Raw genomic sequence first — 19,186 nt, 5'->3', positions numbered from 1 at the left:
GTTACTTAACAAAAAAAATGAGCAAACCGGCTGCTTAAAAAAGTTAAGTAAACTCAAATTATCCAGTATTACAGTAAAACAAAAATCAAAAAGTTAAATCAACTTCCCCTTTAATTGTAATAACTTGATGTTTTAAGTTATGCTAACTTAAGTTTTCATTTCCCATTACTCAACTTTTTTAAGGCAACTGATTTCCTATTTTTTTTTTTTAATTAACTCGATTTATCAGGCTCACAGTGTAATAACTCACAATAGACCAGCCCTGCAGCCCCTCAACCTGATATACACTACCAATCAAAATGTATCCTTTATTTCTATTATTTACCACATTGTAGATTAATATTACACACTTAAAAACGGATTAAAAAAAGGAACGCAGATACAGTTCAGTAGGAGACAAAAGAAGTGTTTGATCTTCACATGAACATAAAACACCTGAACACAAAAACCCAACTCAGGTGTTAATCAGGACGAGTTGGTGAGCAAACTCGAGTTCAGCACCTCCAGAACTCCTTTAAAGGCAACTGCACGAACGAGATGCACATTTTGGTGGCTTGTCTTGCAGTGTCTCGTGAGCTGATTTCCCAGAATTCACTGCAAATATGCCCATAAAAAAGCCTTTATTTTGGAGTGATGGGCTTTTCCATATGGGTTTCTTGGTTCTGGATGTATAGAGCACTCAGGTTTTTGTATGAGTCGTTACTGAATAGTTACAAAATGCAAAAAATAAGCAAAAACCCTTAATAAGGCTGTTTTTGAGGAAATTGTGCAACTTTTCCTCCAGAATTTCACATCTGCATGAGCTTGTCTCAAAGATTAATCACAAACCAACAAACCACATCATCAGAACATCTTCAGAGCATCATCAGAGCATCTTCAGAACATCTTCAGAACATCTTCAGAACATCTTCAGAACATCTTTAAAGCATCTTCAGAGCATCTTCAGCAGCTGTAAGGATTTTATTCTCTATTACGTTTATATAGTTTATTATAATAAAAGTTTGGGTGTTAAACAGTAGATTGATCTGTGTTTAGAAGGACAGGAGACAACGTGGTTCAGAGCTCCACCAGTGAACGGTAGGAGAAAGCAGCTCTTTAGTTATACTGGAGTTAATAGGGGGTTTCTGAATAAAATTCATATTAATTCATTTTAATTGCTAAAAGTAGCTGAAAAGATCCAGTCAGTGGTTGTGGGGAAGAAGGGCTGAGGATAGGTGGTCTTAATTCAGTGAGACACTGATGAAGGAAGGTGCCGAGCTGATGCCCCCTGTGAAGAGCTTGTATTGAAGTTGGTGTTTAGAATATGGATGAAGGGGATTGGGTGTTTTTTCTTGCTGTTCTTGTAGTCATTTGTCGCATATCTTTCTGTGAAGGGTGGATATTTGGCAGCTGAGGCGATGAACCATGAACTTAGTGTTATTCTGTGCTTCTGGATTCTTGTTGAATCAGTATCAGATTGTAGCGGTTAGGGGTGGGCGATATGGCTCTAAAATAATATCACAATATTTTAGGGTATATTTACGATAACGATATACTTGGCGATATAGTAAATAAAATTTAAAATAATTAATTCATTTCAGGAATATAGTATAATAGTATAACAGAATAATCATAATGTGGCAAAATAAATAATATAGCATAAAATAATATAATGCAGCAAATAATATGGCAGAATATTTAGTGCATGCATATAAACTGCAAAATAAAACAATTATACAATAAATACACCTAAAGCTTCACAGTGAATAATAGACTACTTTTAAGACAGAACATCTCTTTTATCACGATATGGATTTTTAATATCATGATATTTCTGTCACGATATATTGTATACGATATAATATTGCTCACCCCTAGTAGCAGTTGCTGTATTCCGCACACACAACCTTAAATTACTGTAAATGATTGTGTGATATTGTGTTTAGGTAGTGTTAGTGTTAGTCGTTGGTTGTCTATGGTTAAAGGGAGTGAGCACAGACTAACCCTGAGTTCACTCTGTAAAAGCAACACCGAAGCAGGTGATCGTTCATTTCCTATGGCATGGTGAGAGTTGAAATTTTCCCAACTTTGTGGTGGGGAAGTGATACTCTAACCCGATTGGCTGCTGGCATTTCTTTGGACCCATCATATAAAAGGCAGTCCGAGGTCCTCAAGCTTCTGCTCTCTGAGCTTTTGGTTATTTTCGCAATTCCTTCCCTTCCTAATTCCTAACACACAAATCTGCAGAATAAAGTGGCCGAGCGATTTCTTATATTTATACCATATTATATTATCTCCATCTATGTCCATTTTCAGTTTACTACATAATTCCAACAGACAAACAGTTCAACAAATACACTGTGCCCAAATTTATTGATGAACGGACCAATAGAAACTCTTCAACACGACCTGAAATAAACTCTTTTACATTGACTTCCATTGAAAGTTTACATGTTTTTTATGTTCTCTCTCCTGTAAAGTTGCTGTTTTGGAGATAAGTGTTTTTTTTTTTATTGGACAGCGTTGATATGTATATTTTTCAAGTGGGAATATATATATATATATATATTTATACATAAAAAACATGCAACATGTCTTATTATTAATTAAAGTCAATTTATTTTTAACCCTTTTAGTGATCTTAATTTAGTAAGGAAAAAAAACATATTTAATACAAAAACACATTTAATAAATATTTTTTTAGCGCCGTTAAAGCAATACAATGTTTTGTGTCATTTTTATTGTCGGAAGCTGAACTGTGATACACACACATGTTGAGCTTTGACACGCCCACAAGCGACAAACGGAAAGCGACGCGAGCGACTCGTCCCGTTCTACTGTGAACACAGGATGAGGAGTATTTTTTTAGTTTGTTGTGAAGAGTACTGAGTACTGGGTAATTTTCTCTATAGGTCTGGATACTTGGCAGTTGAGGAAATGGAACATGAACACTCAGACTACACAACATTTTTGTCCCTCACGATGTTCACTATGTCAGATTAAGCAGTTATCTTCGCTTTGTGTCGTTCTCGGGGGACTGGCAACACTACACGATAGTAACCAAATAATCATCGCCGGCGTCCTTGCGAGAGTTCGTAGGTCATCGCGGCGGAGAGGCATAGAATCTGACGATCATCAATCCTGGCCACAGAAACGCTTTGCGTGATGGATGCGCTTTTGTGCTCAGAAAAACGCAAAAAGAAGAGGAAGAAGCCACTGTGGGCTCGATCCTGGGCTTTGATTACTCTGTTAAACTAGGCGATAAAATACTAACTTAGTGAACTAAAGCTAGGCTAAGTAAACAAAACTGTAATAAAAAAATGTTTTAAAGTTAATCGATTGCCGGTTTTTAATCTACACAGATTTCTCTCCTGAAAACTGTTTACTGGGTGAGGAAAGAGCTTCTGCTTATTTACAGTAAGATTAGAGTCTTAGCGGGTAATGCTAATGCTGCTCCAGTAGTGCTAGCTGGGTTTAGCAGCAGGCTACCGGTTGATAATACTCACCTCTGAACAGGAAACTAGTTAAACTTCACTGAAACCCCTGTATAACTCTGTACTTCAGTGGAGTGTCTTTACTGCTCCTTAATACCTGACTGATAGAATTCATACATAAGGAGCACCGGATTATAAAGAGCTGTGATGATGATTTTGGGAAAAATTAAAGGATTTTAGGTGCAGCTTATAGTGCAAAAAAAAACAGTAATAAATCCTGGCTGAGCCCTATCCATAACTCCAGTTGTTAGGTGCAGGATTCATCGTCTTCCTGAATTATATTAATTAATTGTTTTAAATGTTTAAAATAAACTAATTTAGAAGAGAGCTGAAGATCCTGTTGGAAAGTGAGGAGGCTCCAGAAGATCCTCTCTGAGATGTCGTCGTCTGAGAAGACGGAGGACGTCTACCAGACCCTGAACCAGCCTTCAGTAGTGAAGAACCTCCACCCAGAACCCGGTGAGACCCAACATAACCCAACACCACCATCACCATCACCATCATCACCACCACCAACCCCACCTTCACCATCACCATTATCACCATCACCATACCATCACCACCACCATCACCACATCACCATCACAATCACCACCATCACCACCACCATCACCACCATTACCATCATCACCACCATCACCATTACCATCATCACCACCACCAACCCCACCTTCACCATCATCATTATAACCATCACCATACCATCACCACCACCATCACCACATCACCATCACAATCACCACCATCACCACCATCACCACCACCATCACCATCATCACCATCACCACCACCATCACCACCATTACTATCATCACCACCATCAGCCTTCAGTAGTGAAGAACCTCCACCCAGAACCCGGTGAGACCCAACATTACCCAACACCACCATCACCATCACCATCATCACCACCATCATCACCATCATCACCACCATCACCATCACCACCAACACATCCATCACCATCCCCACCATCACCATCACAATCACCACCATCACCATCATCACCAACACTACCATCACCACCATCACGAACACCACCATCACCACCATCACTATCATCATCACCAACACCACCACCATCATCATCACCAACACTACCATCATCATCATCACCATCATCATTACCATCATCACCAACACCATCATCACCACCATCACCATCACCACCATCATCACCATCACCATCACCAGTACAGTGATCACAATTATTAATATTAATTTAATGTTATTTTAACAAATGTCCTGCTGAATTCCGTCTCCTACAGGATCAGAGAGGAGCAGCAAGCTGATGATGATGCTGATGATCTTTAACTCTCTGTTATTGATCGCTGGATTGATCCTGATCGGACTCTTTTACAGTAAGTACTGATCAGTTTAGATAGTTCGTTCTGGTTTATGATTTTCACTTTAATAAGAAACAGAAGTTTTAATAATATTTAAAAGAGAAATAAAATTTCAAAATCAGGGTTCACTTACTTTTTCTGGCCTGCACTGTCTGTGTTTAATCAATGTTCTGTCTGATATTACGCTCATTAATATTGATGATTTATATTCAAGCTTTTCTTAAAAAGGTTTCATGTTAGATAAGGTATGAAAATCATAACTAGAAAACATTTTATAAAATTAAAATAAATCTGCATGGCCAAAATATGAAGAATAAAAATGTAACGTCTTAAGCATCACTTCAAAATAAATATTTTAGTAAATACAAATCAGTTCATGTTCCTCCAAACCTTTTATTTTGTTTTAGTTCTCTAGTTTTTATGTTTTTAATATTGATGATTTCTATTCAAGGTTTACATGAAAAGATGTTATCCTTCATAAGAAATGGTATTAAAAAGCAGGCTAAGCACTTCCACTATGATCGGGAGATCACTGGTTCAAATCCCGGTCATGCAGCTTGCCATCAGCTGCCGAAGTCCTGAGAGAGTACAGTAGGTCTTGCTCTCTCTGGGTGGGTACAGTACAGTAGATGGTGCTCTCTCTTTCCCCTCATCACTCCTAGGGTGCTGTGGATCAGCACAAGGCTGCATCTGTGAGCTGATGTATCAGAACCGAGACGCTGCGCTTTCCTCCGAGCGTTAGCGCTTTGATGCTACTCTGCAATGCTACAGCATCAGCAGCAGTTTAAAAAGAGGCGGAGTCTGACTTCTGTATCGGAGGAGGCGTGTGCTGGGGCACTACTAGTGATACTAGTGATAGGGGGAGTCTGTGTTGGGTAATTGGCTATGGGTAACAACTAAATTTTTTATTTAGGTAATTAATGCTTTAGGTAATTATTAATCAATTCAAAAATTTACACAATTCCAAAGAGTTCAGTTACTTTCTCTAGGTACTGTGATTAGGGTCGGTCTATGAGAATTACACTTGCAAATTTAATTATTATTATTATTATTATTGGTCTCATTGTATCATTTTTTCAGGGTCGGTATTGGAGGAGAATAAAGGGGCGTGGCTTCTTCATGATGATTCTTTCTACTTTATCTGGGAGGCGGAGGGGAACTGTACTAAAGCAGCAAACTACTGTAGCGCCAAAGCATCCAACATCAGACTCGCTGTACTCACACCTGAACTGAGGGTAATTTATCACCTGAGTATTAATTTTAATAATTATATTCACTGATTAGATTCATACTATAGACAGTATACATATCTACAGTAAATCAACACTAGTTTAAGTTCCAAATACCAAGAAACACCCTACAAACCACCTAGCAATAACCTAAAAATCAAGTTACCAATATCTAGTAACACCCTATCAACCACCTACACACAGAATACAGATATACCTTATTTTTAAGCTATATTAATAATGACTAACATAATTAGATACATGATTATATTAGCTTAGCAAACCCACTGTACTCTACTTTGTATTGATTTAAACTGATATGATTTAAACTAGTAGTGCACTAGCAACAACCTGTCAATACCCTAGAAACCACTTTACGCTAACCTAGAAACCACTTAACAAATGTTTAGCCACAGCACAATACCTAAAAACCCAACTAATACCCATCAGCACCTTATAAACCATCTACCATTACCCTTAAAACCTTAAAACAAATATCTACCATCCACCAGGCAATACCCTAGTAACCACCTTTCGCTAATCTAGAAACCACTTAACAAATGTTTATTTACAAACTATAGTAACCACAGGGCAATACCGAAAAAAAAAACAACCTAATACCTATTAAATCCCTAAGAACCATCTACCATTAACATTAAAACCTTAAAACTAAAATCTAGCAACACCCTATCAACCACCTTACGCTAACCTAGAAACTGCGTAACATTTTTAGCCACACTCGAACAATCACCATCAATATAGCCTTAAAAACAACTGGTAAAAACCTCCCAACACCACAAGAACAACATAGGTGGTTACTATGGTATTGCTAACAAATATCCATCAACACCAACCTAATACCCAAGGAACCACCTCACAATAACTAGCGACTCTCTGCCAACCACCTTGCAATACACTAGAAAGCACAAAGCATCTACCTAGCAAAACCCTAAATACCACTAAACACCTAGCAACACCATAGCAACCACTAATAAATACCCAACAGAAATATTTAGCAACACTGCAGCATCCACCCACCAATACCCTAAATACCAACTGATAAACACCTGGCAACATCATAGCAACCCTCTGGCCATAATCTATAAAGCACTGAAGTAAGACTGTAAAACAGTATATCCACCTTAAAATCACGTAGAAACCTGGAAACAACACCACTTCAACAGCCTAGCAACACCCTAGAAACCACCAATCCAACACCTAACACTGCGTGTGTGTGTGTGTTTATGTGTGTGTGTGTGTGTGTGTGTGCGCGTGCAGGATTGGCTGATAACTCAGGCTAAAGGAAGAAAGCTCCTGGTTGCAGAGGTGAGTAACTGACTGTAGAGTGATGTGGGGAGTGTAGTGGAGTGATCTGGGGTGAGTAACTGACGGTAGAGTGAGGTGGGGAGTGTAGTGGAGTGATCTGGGGGTGAGTAACTGACTGTAGAGTGATGTAGGGAGTATAGTGGAGTGATCTGGGGGTGAGTAATTGACTAGAGTGATGTGGGGAGTGTAGTGGAGTGATCTGGGGGTGAGTAACTGACTGTAGAGTGATGTGGGGAGTGTAGTGGAGTGATCTGGGGGTGAGTAACTGATTGTGGAGTGATGGGGAGTGTAGTGGAGTGATCTGGGGGTGAGTAACTGACTGTAGAGTGATGGGGAGTGTAGTGGAGTGATCTGGGGTGAGTAACTGACTGTAGAGTGATGGGGAGTGTAGTGGAGTGATCTGGGGGTGAGTAACTGACTGTAGAGTGATGTGGGGAGTGTAGTGGAGTGATCTGGGGGTGAGTAACTGACTGTAGAGTGATGTGGGGAGTGTAGTGGAGTGATCTGGGGGTGAGTAACTGATTGTGGAGTGATGGGGAGTGTAGTGGAGTGATCTGGGGTGAGTAACTGACTGTAGAGTGATGTGGGGAGTGTAGTGGAGTGATCTGGGGGTGAGTAACTGACTGTAGAGTGATGTGGGGAGTGTAGTGGAGTGATCTGGGGGTGAGTAACTGACTGTAGAGTGATGTGGGGAGTGTAGTGGAGTGATCTGGGGTGAGTAACTGACTGTAGAGTGATGTGGGGAGTGTAGTGGAGTGATCTGGTGTGAGTAACTGACTGTAGAGTGATGGGGAGTGTAGTGGAGTGATCTGGGGGTGAGTAACTGATTGTGGAGTGATGGGGAGTGTAGTGGAGTGATCTGGGGGTGAGTAACTGGCTGTAGAGTGATGTGGGGAGTGTAGTGGAGTGATCTGGGGGTGAGTAACTGGGTGTAGAGTGATGTGGGGAGTGTAGTGGAGTGATCTGGGGGTGAGTAACTGACTGTAGAGTGATGTGGGGAGTGTAGTGGAGTGATCTGGGGGTGAGTAACTGACTGTAGAGTGATGGGGAGTGTAGTGGAGTGATCTGGGGGTGAGTAACTGATTGTGGAGTGATGGGGAGTGTAGTGGAGTGATCTGGGGGTGAGTAACTGGCTGTAGAGTGATGTGGGGAGTGTAGTGGAGTGATCTGGGGGTGAGTAACTGGGTGTAGAGTGATGTGGGGAGTGTAGTGGAGTGATCTGGGGGTGAGTAACTGATTGTGGAGTGATGGGGAGTGTAGTGGAGTGATCTGGGGGTGAGTAACTGACTGTAGAGTGATGTAGGGAGTGTAGTGGAGTGATCTGGGGTGAGTAACTGAGTGTAGAGTGATGTGGGGAGTGTAGTGGAGTGATCTGGGGGTGAGTAACTGACTGTAGAGTGATGTGGGGAGTGTAGTGGAGTGATCTGGGGGTGAGTAACTGACTGTAGAGTGATGTGGGGAGTGTAGTGGAGTAATCTGTGGGTGAGTAACTGACTGTAGAGTGATGTAGGGAGTGTAGTGGAGTGATCTGGGGGTGAATAATTGACTAGAGTGATGTGGGTAGTGTAGTGGAGTGATCTGGGGGTGAGTAACTGGCTGTAGAGTGATGTGGGGAGTGTAGTGGAGTGATCTGGGGGTGAGTAACTGGCTGTAGAGTGATGTGGGGAGTGTAGTGGAGTGATCTGGGGGTAAGTAACTGACTGTAGAGTGATGTGGGGAGTGTAGTGGAGTGATCTGGGGGTGAGTAACTGACTGTAGAGTGATGTGGGGAGTGTAGTGGAGTGATCTGGGGGTGAGTGACTGATTGTGGAGTGATGGGGAGTGTAGTGGAATGATCTGGGTGAGTAACTGGCTGTAGAGTGATGTGGGGAGTGTAGTGGAGTGATCTGGGGGTGAGTAACTGGCTGTAGAGTGATGTGGGGAGTGGGGTAGTGGAGTGATCTGGGGGTGAGTAACTGGCTGTAGAGTGATGTGGGGAGTGTAGTGGAGTGATCTGGCGGTGAGTAACTGATTGTGGAGTGATGGGGAGTGTAGTGGAGTGATCTGGGGGTGAGTAACTGACTGTAGAGTGATGTGGGGAGTGTAGTGGAGTGATCTGGGGGTGAGTAACTGACTGTAGAGTGATGTGGGGAGTGTAGTGGAGTGATCTGGGGGTGAGTAACTGACTGTAGTTGTAACTCTACAGGATGAGAGTGTGAGTGGGTGTAAACTGGTTGGAGATCAGGTGAGCTTGGAGACGCCGTTCATCCCTGGAGAAGAACAAGGCTGGGTGTGTGAACACCTTCACCAGGTAAGGGGGAGTGGTTTACACTAATAGGCGGAGTTTTGATTAATAATTGATGATTCGTACATGTTTGTTCTTCCCTCAGGTGTTTCTAATTCAGAATGTTCTGAAACTTTCTAGGAAATCTTTAGCAACCACCTAGCGACACCATAGAAACCAATTAAAGGTCTCATTCCATTGTTTTTTCCATCAGTTTAAAATGTAAAGTGTCAAGATGTAGTTAAATCAAGGCGGCAGGTAGAAATAGAAAAACTGGTTAAGGAATCAAGGTTACTCAGAAAGAAGTGGAAGAAGGGGAATGAGGCAGAAAGAGAGGGCATTGAGTTTTGCAGGAGGAGTTGAGAAGTAAGTTGGTAAAATTGCGGAGAGCAGAGGCTATGAGGAAAAGGAGGAAGAAGAAGGAGCGTGCTAGGATAGAGTTCTTTAGAGATCCATTTAGGTTTGTTAAGAGTCTGTTTAGTAAGGAGAAATCAGGAAATCTAAAGGTCGGAAAGAGGGAGTTGGAGGAGCACTTTAAGAGTGTTTACACAGAGAAGGAAAGGTCTAGCGACCTGGACCTACCAGCAGACATGCCGCCGTTAGGTGATATAGGGTCTGTCCCAAAACCTAGTGAGCTCTCTATGTAGGCACTGACTACGTAGACAGCTGTTTAACTAGACAGCGTTCTAACCACCATCCAGCCTTATAAGACACATTATTGGGACTCTCTAGTTAGGCAGCGACTGCGTCACGACTTGGCCCCGCCCACAGCACGCGCCCACTGTTTACTTACCTCAGCCGCGGGAACCACCTCATCACCCTACCGGCATTATGGACGAACCTCTTGCTGTTTTTATTACAATTTTAATCGTTTTTGCGCTGGAGGAAGAGCGACAGAGACGTGAGAGTAGACATGCTGCAGCCAGAGTCCGAAATTTAAGAAGAAGAGCGCTGATTTCTGCCCTTGAACAGGTAAGATCCGCTCAGAAAAAAACATTTCCTCTTATACTCTGTGGTAAAAATTCCACTATTAACACCCCCCCATATTAGTTCATTGTAAAAACTATGGTATTTTAACAACAATTAATTAATTAAGCTATTAATAATAATCATAATAATAATAATAATAATAATAATAATAATAACAATGAATAATTATTATAACAACATGTACAGAACACCTACATAGTTTATTTAATACATTTATATTGATTAAATAGTTGCTAATAATCAAGCTGATACAATTAATTGAAAATTGTGGGGGGGAAAAAGTTTATATGCAGACAGACAAATGCTGTCTTTTAAGCATGAAAGGTTTGTTTAAAGAATAGCACTCATCTGTTTTTGCAAATGCATTTTATTTTATGCTAACTTCAAAGTGATACAACTATACATATGCAGACAATTCATTTATTAACAATTAATCAATCAATCAATAAATAAATACATAAATAGAACCTGTGCAAACAGTTAATTTACAAAACAGGAAAAAAAAAAGGAACAAATCACTTTTCTGTTTTGCAAAATAACTGTTCACACACACTAAATAAATAAATAAATAAATAAATAGCATATATAAAAGTAATTTTTCTTGCAGGGAGAAAGACCTACAAGATACTGTGCTCTGAATTCAAGTGTACCACTTCTGAGAATATTCCCAGACGACACCCAAGACACCAAGCCTGACTTTCGCCTGAATCGTGAATCCCTGAAAGTGCTTTTTAAACTTATTCAGCACAAGAGCACCCATGGTTGGGGAGGGACCATTGAAGTCTTGTTTTTTCTTTTTTGGTTGGCCTGTGGCACATCATACTGTGTTGTGTCCCGTGCTTTTTCTATGCCCCGTTCTATAGTGCACCGTGTAATTCACAGAGTGGCCAATGAAATGCGGTGAATCCTTCCGAAAGTTATCCGGCACCCAAAACCCGGAGAACTGCAGAGCATCTCTGATGACTTTGTGAGGCTGGGAATCCATGCAGCTTTCCACTCTGTAGTGGGTGCCATAGATGGGTGCCATGTGCAAATCAAAGACCCTGGAGAACCTGATGCACAGTGCTACAGAAATCGGAAGCTCTACCCCTCTGTGCAATTTCAGGCTGTCTGTGACCACCAGGCAAAGTTTCTTGATGTTTTTATTTGCTTTCCTGGCTCAGTACGTGATGCAAGGGCGCTCTGTTACAGCACTCTGTATCGGCAGGCCACTTTCCCACCCAGAGGCTACATGATCCTTGGTGATGGTGGGTACCCATGTATCTCTCAGCCCATAGCCCTCATCACTCCATTCAAGAAGCCTGTCAGAGGAGAAGAGAGGGTGGCCTTCAATAGGCATCATGCAAGGGCACGTTCTACAATTGAACGTGGTTTTGGGACGCTGAAGACCAGATAGAGGTCAATTTTCCTGCATGCTCAAGAAGTGAACCCAAGGTATGTGCCAGAGGTGATTGCTGCCTGTGTCACTCTGCACAACATCTGCATGGGAGCGGGAGATGTTGTTCAGCCTGAGGAGGAAGCAGATGAAGATGAGGAAGCTGATGTGCAGGAAGAAGACATCACAGCTGTCAGTGGCCACCAATTACGGGAGCAACTTTGTCCCAACATTGCTGGTGTCCAGTGATTTTATCAAACTGGAAACAAATAGATCAGTTTGGTTTTCATTAAATGTTAAATTTGCACTGCCAATATTGTGTAAATATTGTACACGCATCATTCATGTTTGTTTAATGTTCTAGTTTAAAATGTCTTATTTCATTGTCTTATTTTGTGCTACTTTAAACCAGTTCACGTGTTCCACTCACTGTTAATATTAGTCTTGTTCTGTAAGTGTGGTTAGAATAAACAATACAAACAATATAACTGAAGTATGAATTTCAGTGTTATTATGAACAACCTATTAAGTAGGTTTATATCAGTATAGAATACCTACAAGGCATGCATTAGTTTTCCATGACTGCTTTAAAAACACACAAATGCCAGTTCTCAACTTAAAAAAAACGACAACTTTATTGTAAAACATGCATAAATTATTCTCAGTTAATTTTGTTAACTAGCTTTTCTAGGAGGTTATACAAGCGCTCTGACCGCTCCTGCTCTGCTCTCTTCTCTCTCCCCCTCAATTATACTTTAACAATAATTTACATATCTATACTACACTCAAATCAATACATAAAAATCAATAAAATACATAAATTATTCTACACAATTTCAGATTCATCTTTGAACTTACATTGTATTTATTTTTTAAGTTTTCCCATTTCTTTTACTTTGTCCGCAAGCCCCAATTCCAGAACAATAGTCCTGTCAAAGAACAAACAAAAACAAATTATGGCATTAAGATGCTTTATAGTTGAGGAAAATAACACCATTTTAACTTCAGTGATCTACACAATGGCTTCGATTTAAGTGTAAACAAACATTTTGCAAAATCTACCTACATTTTTTAATTAGTTTAGAAAGATGCCTAAATGCATGAATGTATAACTTAAGCAATTATTAGCTTAATATTAGCTTAGATATGCTGTAACTGGCAATGCATTAGTTACGTATTAACTAGTTTTCTAAAGCGGGTTTTCTATCAACTTATTTGCCACAAACCTATTGTTTTATTATTGTAATCATAAGCCATTAGCTAGCTGGTTGGATTAATGTATCAAATTGTAAAAGCTGCATAATTTAAGATGGAATATAATAAGAATATATTATCGTTAAATAACTAACTAGTTTAGCTTAAATAAGCTCTTAATTCCATGCTGAGAGAGCTGAGTTTTTCTCCCCAGTGAAGAGCCTCTCTTGCGAGCCTTTATAAAGGCTTCTATTGCTGATCTGCTCCCTAAAAGAGTGGAAGTAATTTGTATATCTGAACACTGGCTATCACGTTAAACAGCCCACATACAGATCGTATAAACCCGACAGGTCTAACTAACTATACAGAAAGGGTTAACTGAGTTAACTAATAAAATATTACGGCGACTGATAAAAAAAAGCGCTGAATATCGCCAGTGAGGCTACTTAGCTATTGAGCTAACAGGCTAGTTAGCATCAGCCCATCTAAAACAATGCACTGGCGCTTCAAAACCCGCTAGCATAAATGCTAACACCTCGATATATAAAAAACTGGAAAACGGCCACCAACTAACCAAAACTACAAATAAAACGCTAATTTATGTTATTTTATGCCAAGAAAACTCATGAAACACCACACTTACGCTATAAAAACTTAAATAACTTACATTTGAAAATGACTTCGCCGCTGGCCGATCCACTTCCGTCCGCCATGATGGAAGAAGTTGAGCTACGCTGTGCTGCCCGCGCTGCATCATGGGATTGCCTTACCGGCTGAGGAAGGGTCTAATGCTCTCTTATTACAGGGTCAGAATAAGGTATCTTAGTAGACAGCATTTTAAGGTATCTAAGAATTGGGACAGCCTACTTCTCGGGAACGCGCATCCCATGACGTAAGAAGCTGTCTATGTAGAGAGCTCCCTAGGTTTTGGGACAGACCCATAGAGTGGAAAATGGATGTTAACCCCCCTAGGTGGAGTGAGGTTCAGGAGGTGGTGAAGGCTGCAAAGGCAGGTTCTGCCCCAGGGCCAAATGGGGTTCCATATAGATTATATAAAAGTGCACCAGATGTTTTGAAGTTTCTATGGAAATTAATGGCTATAGTGTGGAAGAAGGGGATTATTCCAAAGGAGTGGCGCAGAGCAGGTGGTGTTCTTATCCCAAAAGAAAAGGATTCTGTGGCTATTGATCGGTTCCGTCCCATAAGCTTGTTGAATGTGGAGGGTAAGATCTTCTTTAGTGTGGTTGCACGTACTAGCAGCGTACCTGAAAAGAAATCATTTAATTGATACGTCTGTTCAAAAGGCAGGAATTGCAGGTTTTTCTGGTTGCATAGAGCATAATAGTATGATTTGGCATCAGATTCAAACAGCAAGAGCCGAGAAAAAGGATCTACATGTGGTGTTTTTAGATCTGGCTAATGCTTTTGGTTCGGTACCGCATGCATTGTTGTGGAAGGCATTCAATTTTTTTAGGGTTCCAGAAGAGATTTCAAGGTTAGTTAAAGCCTATTTTGAAGACATACAGTTTTGCTTTAGTGTAGGGGAGTGTGTCACATCTTGGCAACGACTGGAAATAGGTATAATGGCAGGTTGTACAATTTCACCGCTAGCGTTTACGATGGCAATGGAGGTGATTATTAGGGCTTCTAAGTGGGTCGTAGGCGGGGAGAGGCTGCATGATGGCACCCGGCTCCCACCAGTTAGGGCGTTTATGGACGATATGACAACATTAACGACCACGGTGCCATGTACCCGGCGACTGCTAGGGAAGTTAAATGATAATCTTAGGCTGGCTAGGATGAAAGTTAAACCGAGCAAGTCTAGGAGTGTATCAATCGTTAAAGGGAAATTGATACAAGAAAGGTTTATGATGGAGGGAGAAGTCATACCATCTATATTGGAAAAGTCAGTTAAGAGTTTAGGTAGGTGGTATACTGCAGCACTGAATGATAAAGAGCAGGTGGAAGGGTTGAGGACAGAAATGATGGAGGCCATTAATAGAATTGATAAGTCTTTTCGGCCAGGTAAATTAAAATTGTGGTGTCTGCAGTTTGGTTTGTTGCCTCGTCTAAGGTGGCCACTTACAGTTTATGATATTCCGATTTCTGAGGTTGAGAGGTTAGAAAGGGTTATGAGCAAGGCTATGAGGACATGGTTGGGGGTGCCGCGTTGCCTTAGTAGTGTGGCGTGGTGTGGGAGAGGGATGCTGGAACTGCCGTTGACGAGCTTGGTTGAGGAGTTCAAATGTGCTAAGGTAGGACGTGAAATGCAGTTGTTAGGGTCAAAAGACGGGCTGGTTAAAGCAACAGCACCAGTGACTAGGTCTGGGAGAAAGTGGAATGCTCGAGAAGCTACTCAAGCCGCAAGGAGGGCACTGGAGCACAGGGATGTTGTGGGGCAGGTGCAAAAGGGGAGGGCAGGATTAGGTTTAGGTGATTCTTGGAAAGCATTCGGCAAGGCCACATCACCTGAGAAAAGGCGTATGGTTACAGGGTTTATTCGTGAGCAGGAGGAGGAAGCAAGGAGGGCAAAAGCAGCAGGGCAGAGTAAACAGGGGCAGTGGATGAGATGGGAAAGTGTAGAGAAGCGGAGAATCACCTGGCGAGAGTTATGGGGATTGGATACAGGCCGTATAAAGTTTCTTTTGGGAGCTACATATGATGTTCTGCCAACGCCACAAAACCTTGCTCAGTGGGTGGGTGAGGATCCAAGTTGTAAGCTATGTGCAGGAAGTGGCACGCTGAAGCACATTTTGTCGGCATGTAAGGTGAGTCTATCCCAGGGGCGCTACACATGGAGGCATAATCAGGTACTTAGATCTTTTGCAGGTGCACTTGATAAGAAACGGTTAGAAGTTAATAACATGCCCGTGGTAGGTTGCAGTAGGGTAATCACGTTTGTGCGTGAGGGGCAGCATAGTGGAGAAACAGCACAGTGCTTGAAAACTGCTGGTAAGTGGGCCAATGCACGAGATTGGAAGTTATTAGTGGATGTAGGTAGTAAACTGCAGATCCCAGAGTGCATTCTGGTTACAACCTTGAGGCCGGATGTAGTGTTGTACTCTGAAAGTAAGCGGATAGTGTATTTTATAGAGCTGACTGTTCCGTTTGAAGACGAGGTAGATGGAGCTTATGAAAGGAAAAGGCTGAAGTATACAGACTTGGTGGCTGAGGTGAGAGAGCGTGGGTGGCAAGCGTATATTAGACCGGTAGAGGTAGGTACTAGAGGCTTTGTTGCGAAGTCTGCCACAAGACTGCTGTCTGAATTGGGAATTGGAGGTCGTGTGCTAAGGACTGTAGTGAAGGAGTTGTCAGATGTAGCTGAAAGGTCTAGTCAGTGGTTGTGGTTCAGAAGGGCTGAGGCTACGTGGGGAAGGGAGTGAGTTTGTGCTTCTACAGCAAGCTTGGAGGGGGGTGGGTCTGGGACGCCAGACTTCACTGTTGAGCCTTTTGGAGGTGTCGTGGGCCTAATTCAGCAAAACACTGACGAAGGAAGGTGCCTGCCTGATGACCCCTGAGAAGAGCTTGCACTGAAGTTTGTGTTAGAGTTTGATGAAGGGGATTGGTGTGGTCCTGCTCTTGTAATAATTTGTCTCATGAGTTTTTGTAGACGTCTGAGTACTTGGCAGTTGAGGCACGGACCATGAACATAGTTCGCTATGCTTCTGGATTCTTGTCGAGCCAGTATCAGATGGTAGTGGTTGCTGTGTTTTGCTCACGCAACTTATAATGTGATTTATTGTGTGTGATTGTGCTTAGGTAAGTGTGTTGTTGCCATAGTTAAAGGAAGTGAGCTTAGATTAAGGAGGGATTCTGTGTGTTCATAGGTTATTTTTTGGTAGGTCTGTTACTTGGCAGTTGAGGCAATGGACCATGAACATAGTGTTAGGCTGTGCTTCTGGATTCTTGTCGAGCCAGTATCAGATTGTGGTGGTTTTGCTATTGTTGTTAGTTGAGTGAGTAGTAGATCCTGGCTGAGCCCTATGCATAACCCCAGCTGTTAGGTGCAGGATTTGTCAATTTCCTGTATTATATTACTTAATTACTAGTTGTGGCTCTAGTATGAAAGAATACCATGTGAGAACGATAGAATTTTAGCTCTTGCTCATGAATATTCATACATGCAAACATATCGCCTCTGATTGGCTAACAGCACTGCAACACCAGGAGGCAGCGAGATGAACAACAGTTATAAACATTTTAAAATAAAGATATTTTTACACTAATAACAGTCTTTACAATGTATTACAATATATTCGCACAAATAACACAGGAATGAACTGCATGCTGTTCCTAGCGCTATTAGTTATCTCCTATCTGACGAGACGGCGCCGCCCGGCTTCAGCTCTGCCAGTAGGAGGTCCCAAGCCGAGGTGGGCGGGGCCATGAATACTAATTGACGGGTCGATGTAGACACGGTGCTTTTCCTGATCGACTCGTTTTTCTGAATATTTGCAGACAATATCAGACAATATCACATCATAGTTAATGATCTCTCACCAGGAGGTTCACTACCATAATGTGGCCTCTGAGAGACGTTTATAGACACCTTTACACCCTCAGTGTCTACCATTTTGACAAGAAAGTATACTTACGAGCATTAAAAGTATGTTTCAATTAGGTAAAGAATACTAAAAGTACATTTTCAATTCAATTTTCAAGCAATATGCTTTAAATAAAACGTTGTGTTGATTAAAACAATGTATTGGCATTAAATGCTGCTTAAAGTGCACTTTAGTGTAGGTGTTTTTTTTTACCATTAGCACTAAAGTATTAAATTTACAAATATATACTTCAAGTGTATTACAAATTATATTTAAAAAACACAAACTTAAATCTATCTTAAATCTGCTTAAGTTTGCAGAAGAAAAAAGCGCTCAGATGCACAACCTCATACTCTTAATGTTGTATTTAAATTAAGCTTAATTACAGTTATAGAAATAGGCTTACGTTGCCATAAGTTGTTCCAAAATTGTACATTTATTATGTATTTAAATAATATTAACTTTTATGCTGAAAGTATGTAAAACAAAATAGACTTAAATTCACTTTTCTTTTACAAGAGTAATCAGAGATTTGTGTTAATCCAGGCTGTGATGTGGGTTTTTATTGCAGTATTTGTGTTAAAAACGTTGAATGGTAATGCAGGTTAAACAGGATGTTTCAGAACTCAATCCTACAAGCGTTTCTTTTACTCCCTCAATTTTAAATACCCCTGATTTACAGAAATTATCTGGGCCACCCGGACCACCTGGACCTCAAGGACCACCTGGACCAGTGGGACCAATAGGAGCACGTGGACCACCAGGACAAACTGGACCACGTGGACCACCTGGAGCACCTGGACCAAGTGGATAAATGTAATATAACAAATGACTTGTGATTTAAAAATACATTTTTCCTGCATTATTTCCTGCATTAAATGAGAAATATACTGTAATATGAATAGAGTCTTGTGTGTACAGATTCCCTGTATGGATCTGTATAGACTCCTGTATTAAACCACCATCAGATCAACAGCTATGCTCTTAACTCCGCCCATCTTCCTCCACCTGATGGGAGGAGATCACCAGAAGTAATAAAGAAAAAATAATTCTTAAAATATATAAATATACATCTGTAATGCACTTAATTTGCCTGTGTGAAAGAAAGAAAGATGCCATACAAATAAACTTTCCTTGCATTAAACTTCTCCTACTTATCTCTACAATCTCTAACAGTAAGAACTGAAGGGTTAAATGTAGGAGGAACAGTGGAATTACTGTAGAATTAAAGAATTTCTCCTCAGGAGTTTTTATAGAGATTCTCCTTAATATTTTAATTTTTTGAGAATAATCTGACCACAACCTCATGACTTCAAGTTGAATCAAGTGTAACACTAGAATGACCAAGTTCTCCATCCTCAGCTTTTCTAGCTTTAAAACAGTAAATATCCATTACTCTGATACACTGTTTAAACTCAAATGATTTAAGTCTGTTTTATATAAAATTGG

At 40.9% G+C, this 19,186-nt stretch overlaps 1 protein-coding gene and 1 long non-coding RNA gene across 2 annotated transcripts; one reads left to right on the top strand and one right to left on the bottom strand.

Moving 5' to 3' along the window:
* Nucleotides 1–3,772: 3,772 nt before the first annotated feature.
* On the top strand, nucleotides 3,773–18,885 carry LOC111190855 (macrophage receptor MARCO-like). Its single transcript, XM_049465654.1, has 6 exons — nucleotides 3,773–3,932; nucleotides 4,739–4,831; nucleotides 5,897–6,051; nucleotides 7,324–7,371; nucleotides 9,557–9,661; nucleotides 18,420–18,885. The coding sequence occupies exons 1-6, from the start codon at nucleotides 3,851–3,853 to the stop codon at nucleotides 18,549–18,551; spliced, it is 615 nt and encodes a 204-aa protein (XP_049321611.1). The 5' UTR covers nucleotides 3,773–3,850; the 3' UTR covers nucleotides 18,552–18,885.
* On the bottom strand, nucleotides 12,043–14,090 carry LOC111190410 (uncharacterized). Its single transcript, XR_007424851.1, has 3 exons — nucleotides 13,861–14,090; nucleotides 12,858–12,928; nucleotides 12,043–12,132 (listed from the first exon to the last, which is right to left on the bottom strand). It is a non-coding gene; the product is annotated as an uncharacterized LOC111190410 (long non-coding RNA).
* Nucleotides 18,886–19,186: the final 301 nt, after the last annotated feature.

Source organism: Astyanax mexicanus, chromosome 1, assembly GCF_023375975.1.
Source record: "Astyanax mexicanus isolate ESR-SI-001 chromosome 1, AstMex3_surface, whole genome shotgun sequence".
Taxonomy (NCBI): Eukaryota; Metazoa; Chordata; class Actinopteri; order Characiformes; family Acestrorhamphidae; genus Astyanax; species Astyanax mexicanus.
Note: the sequence above shows the minus strand (reverse complement) of the source record. Positions and strands in the feature narration are given on the sequence as shown.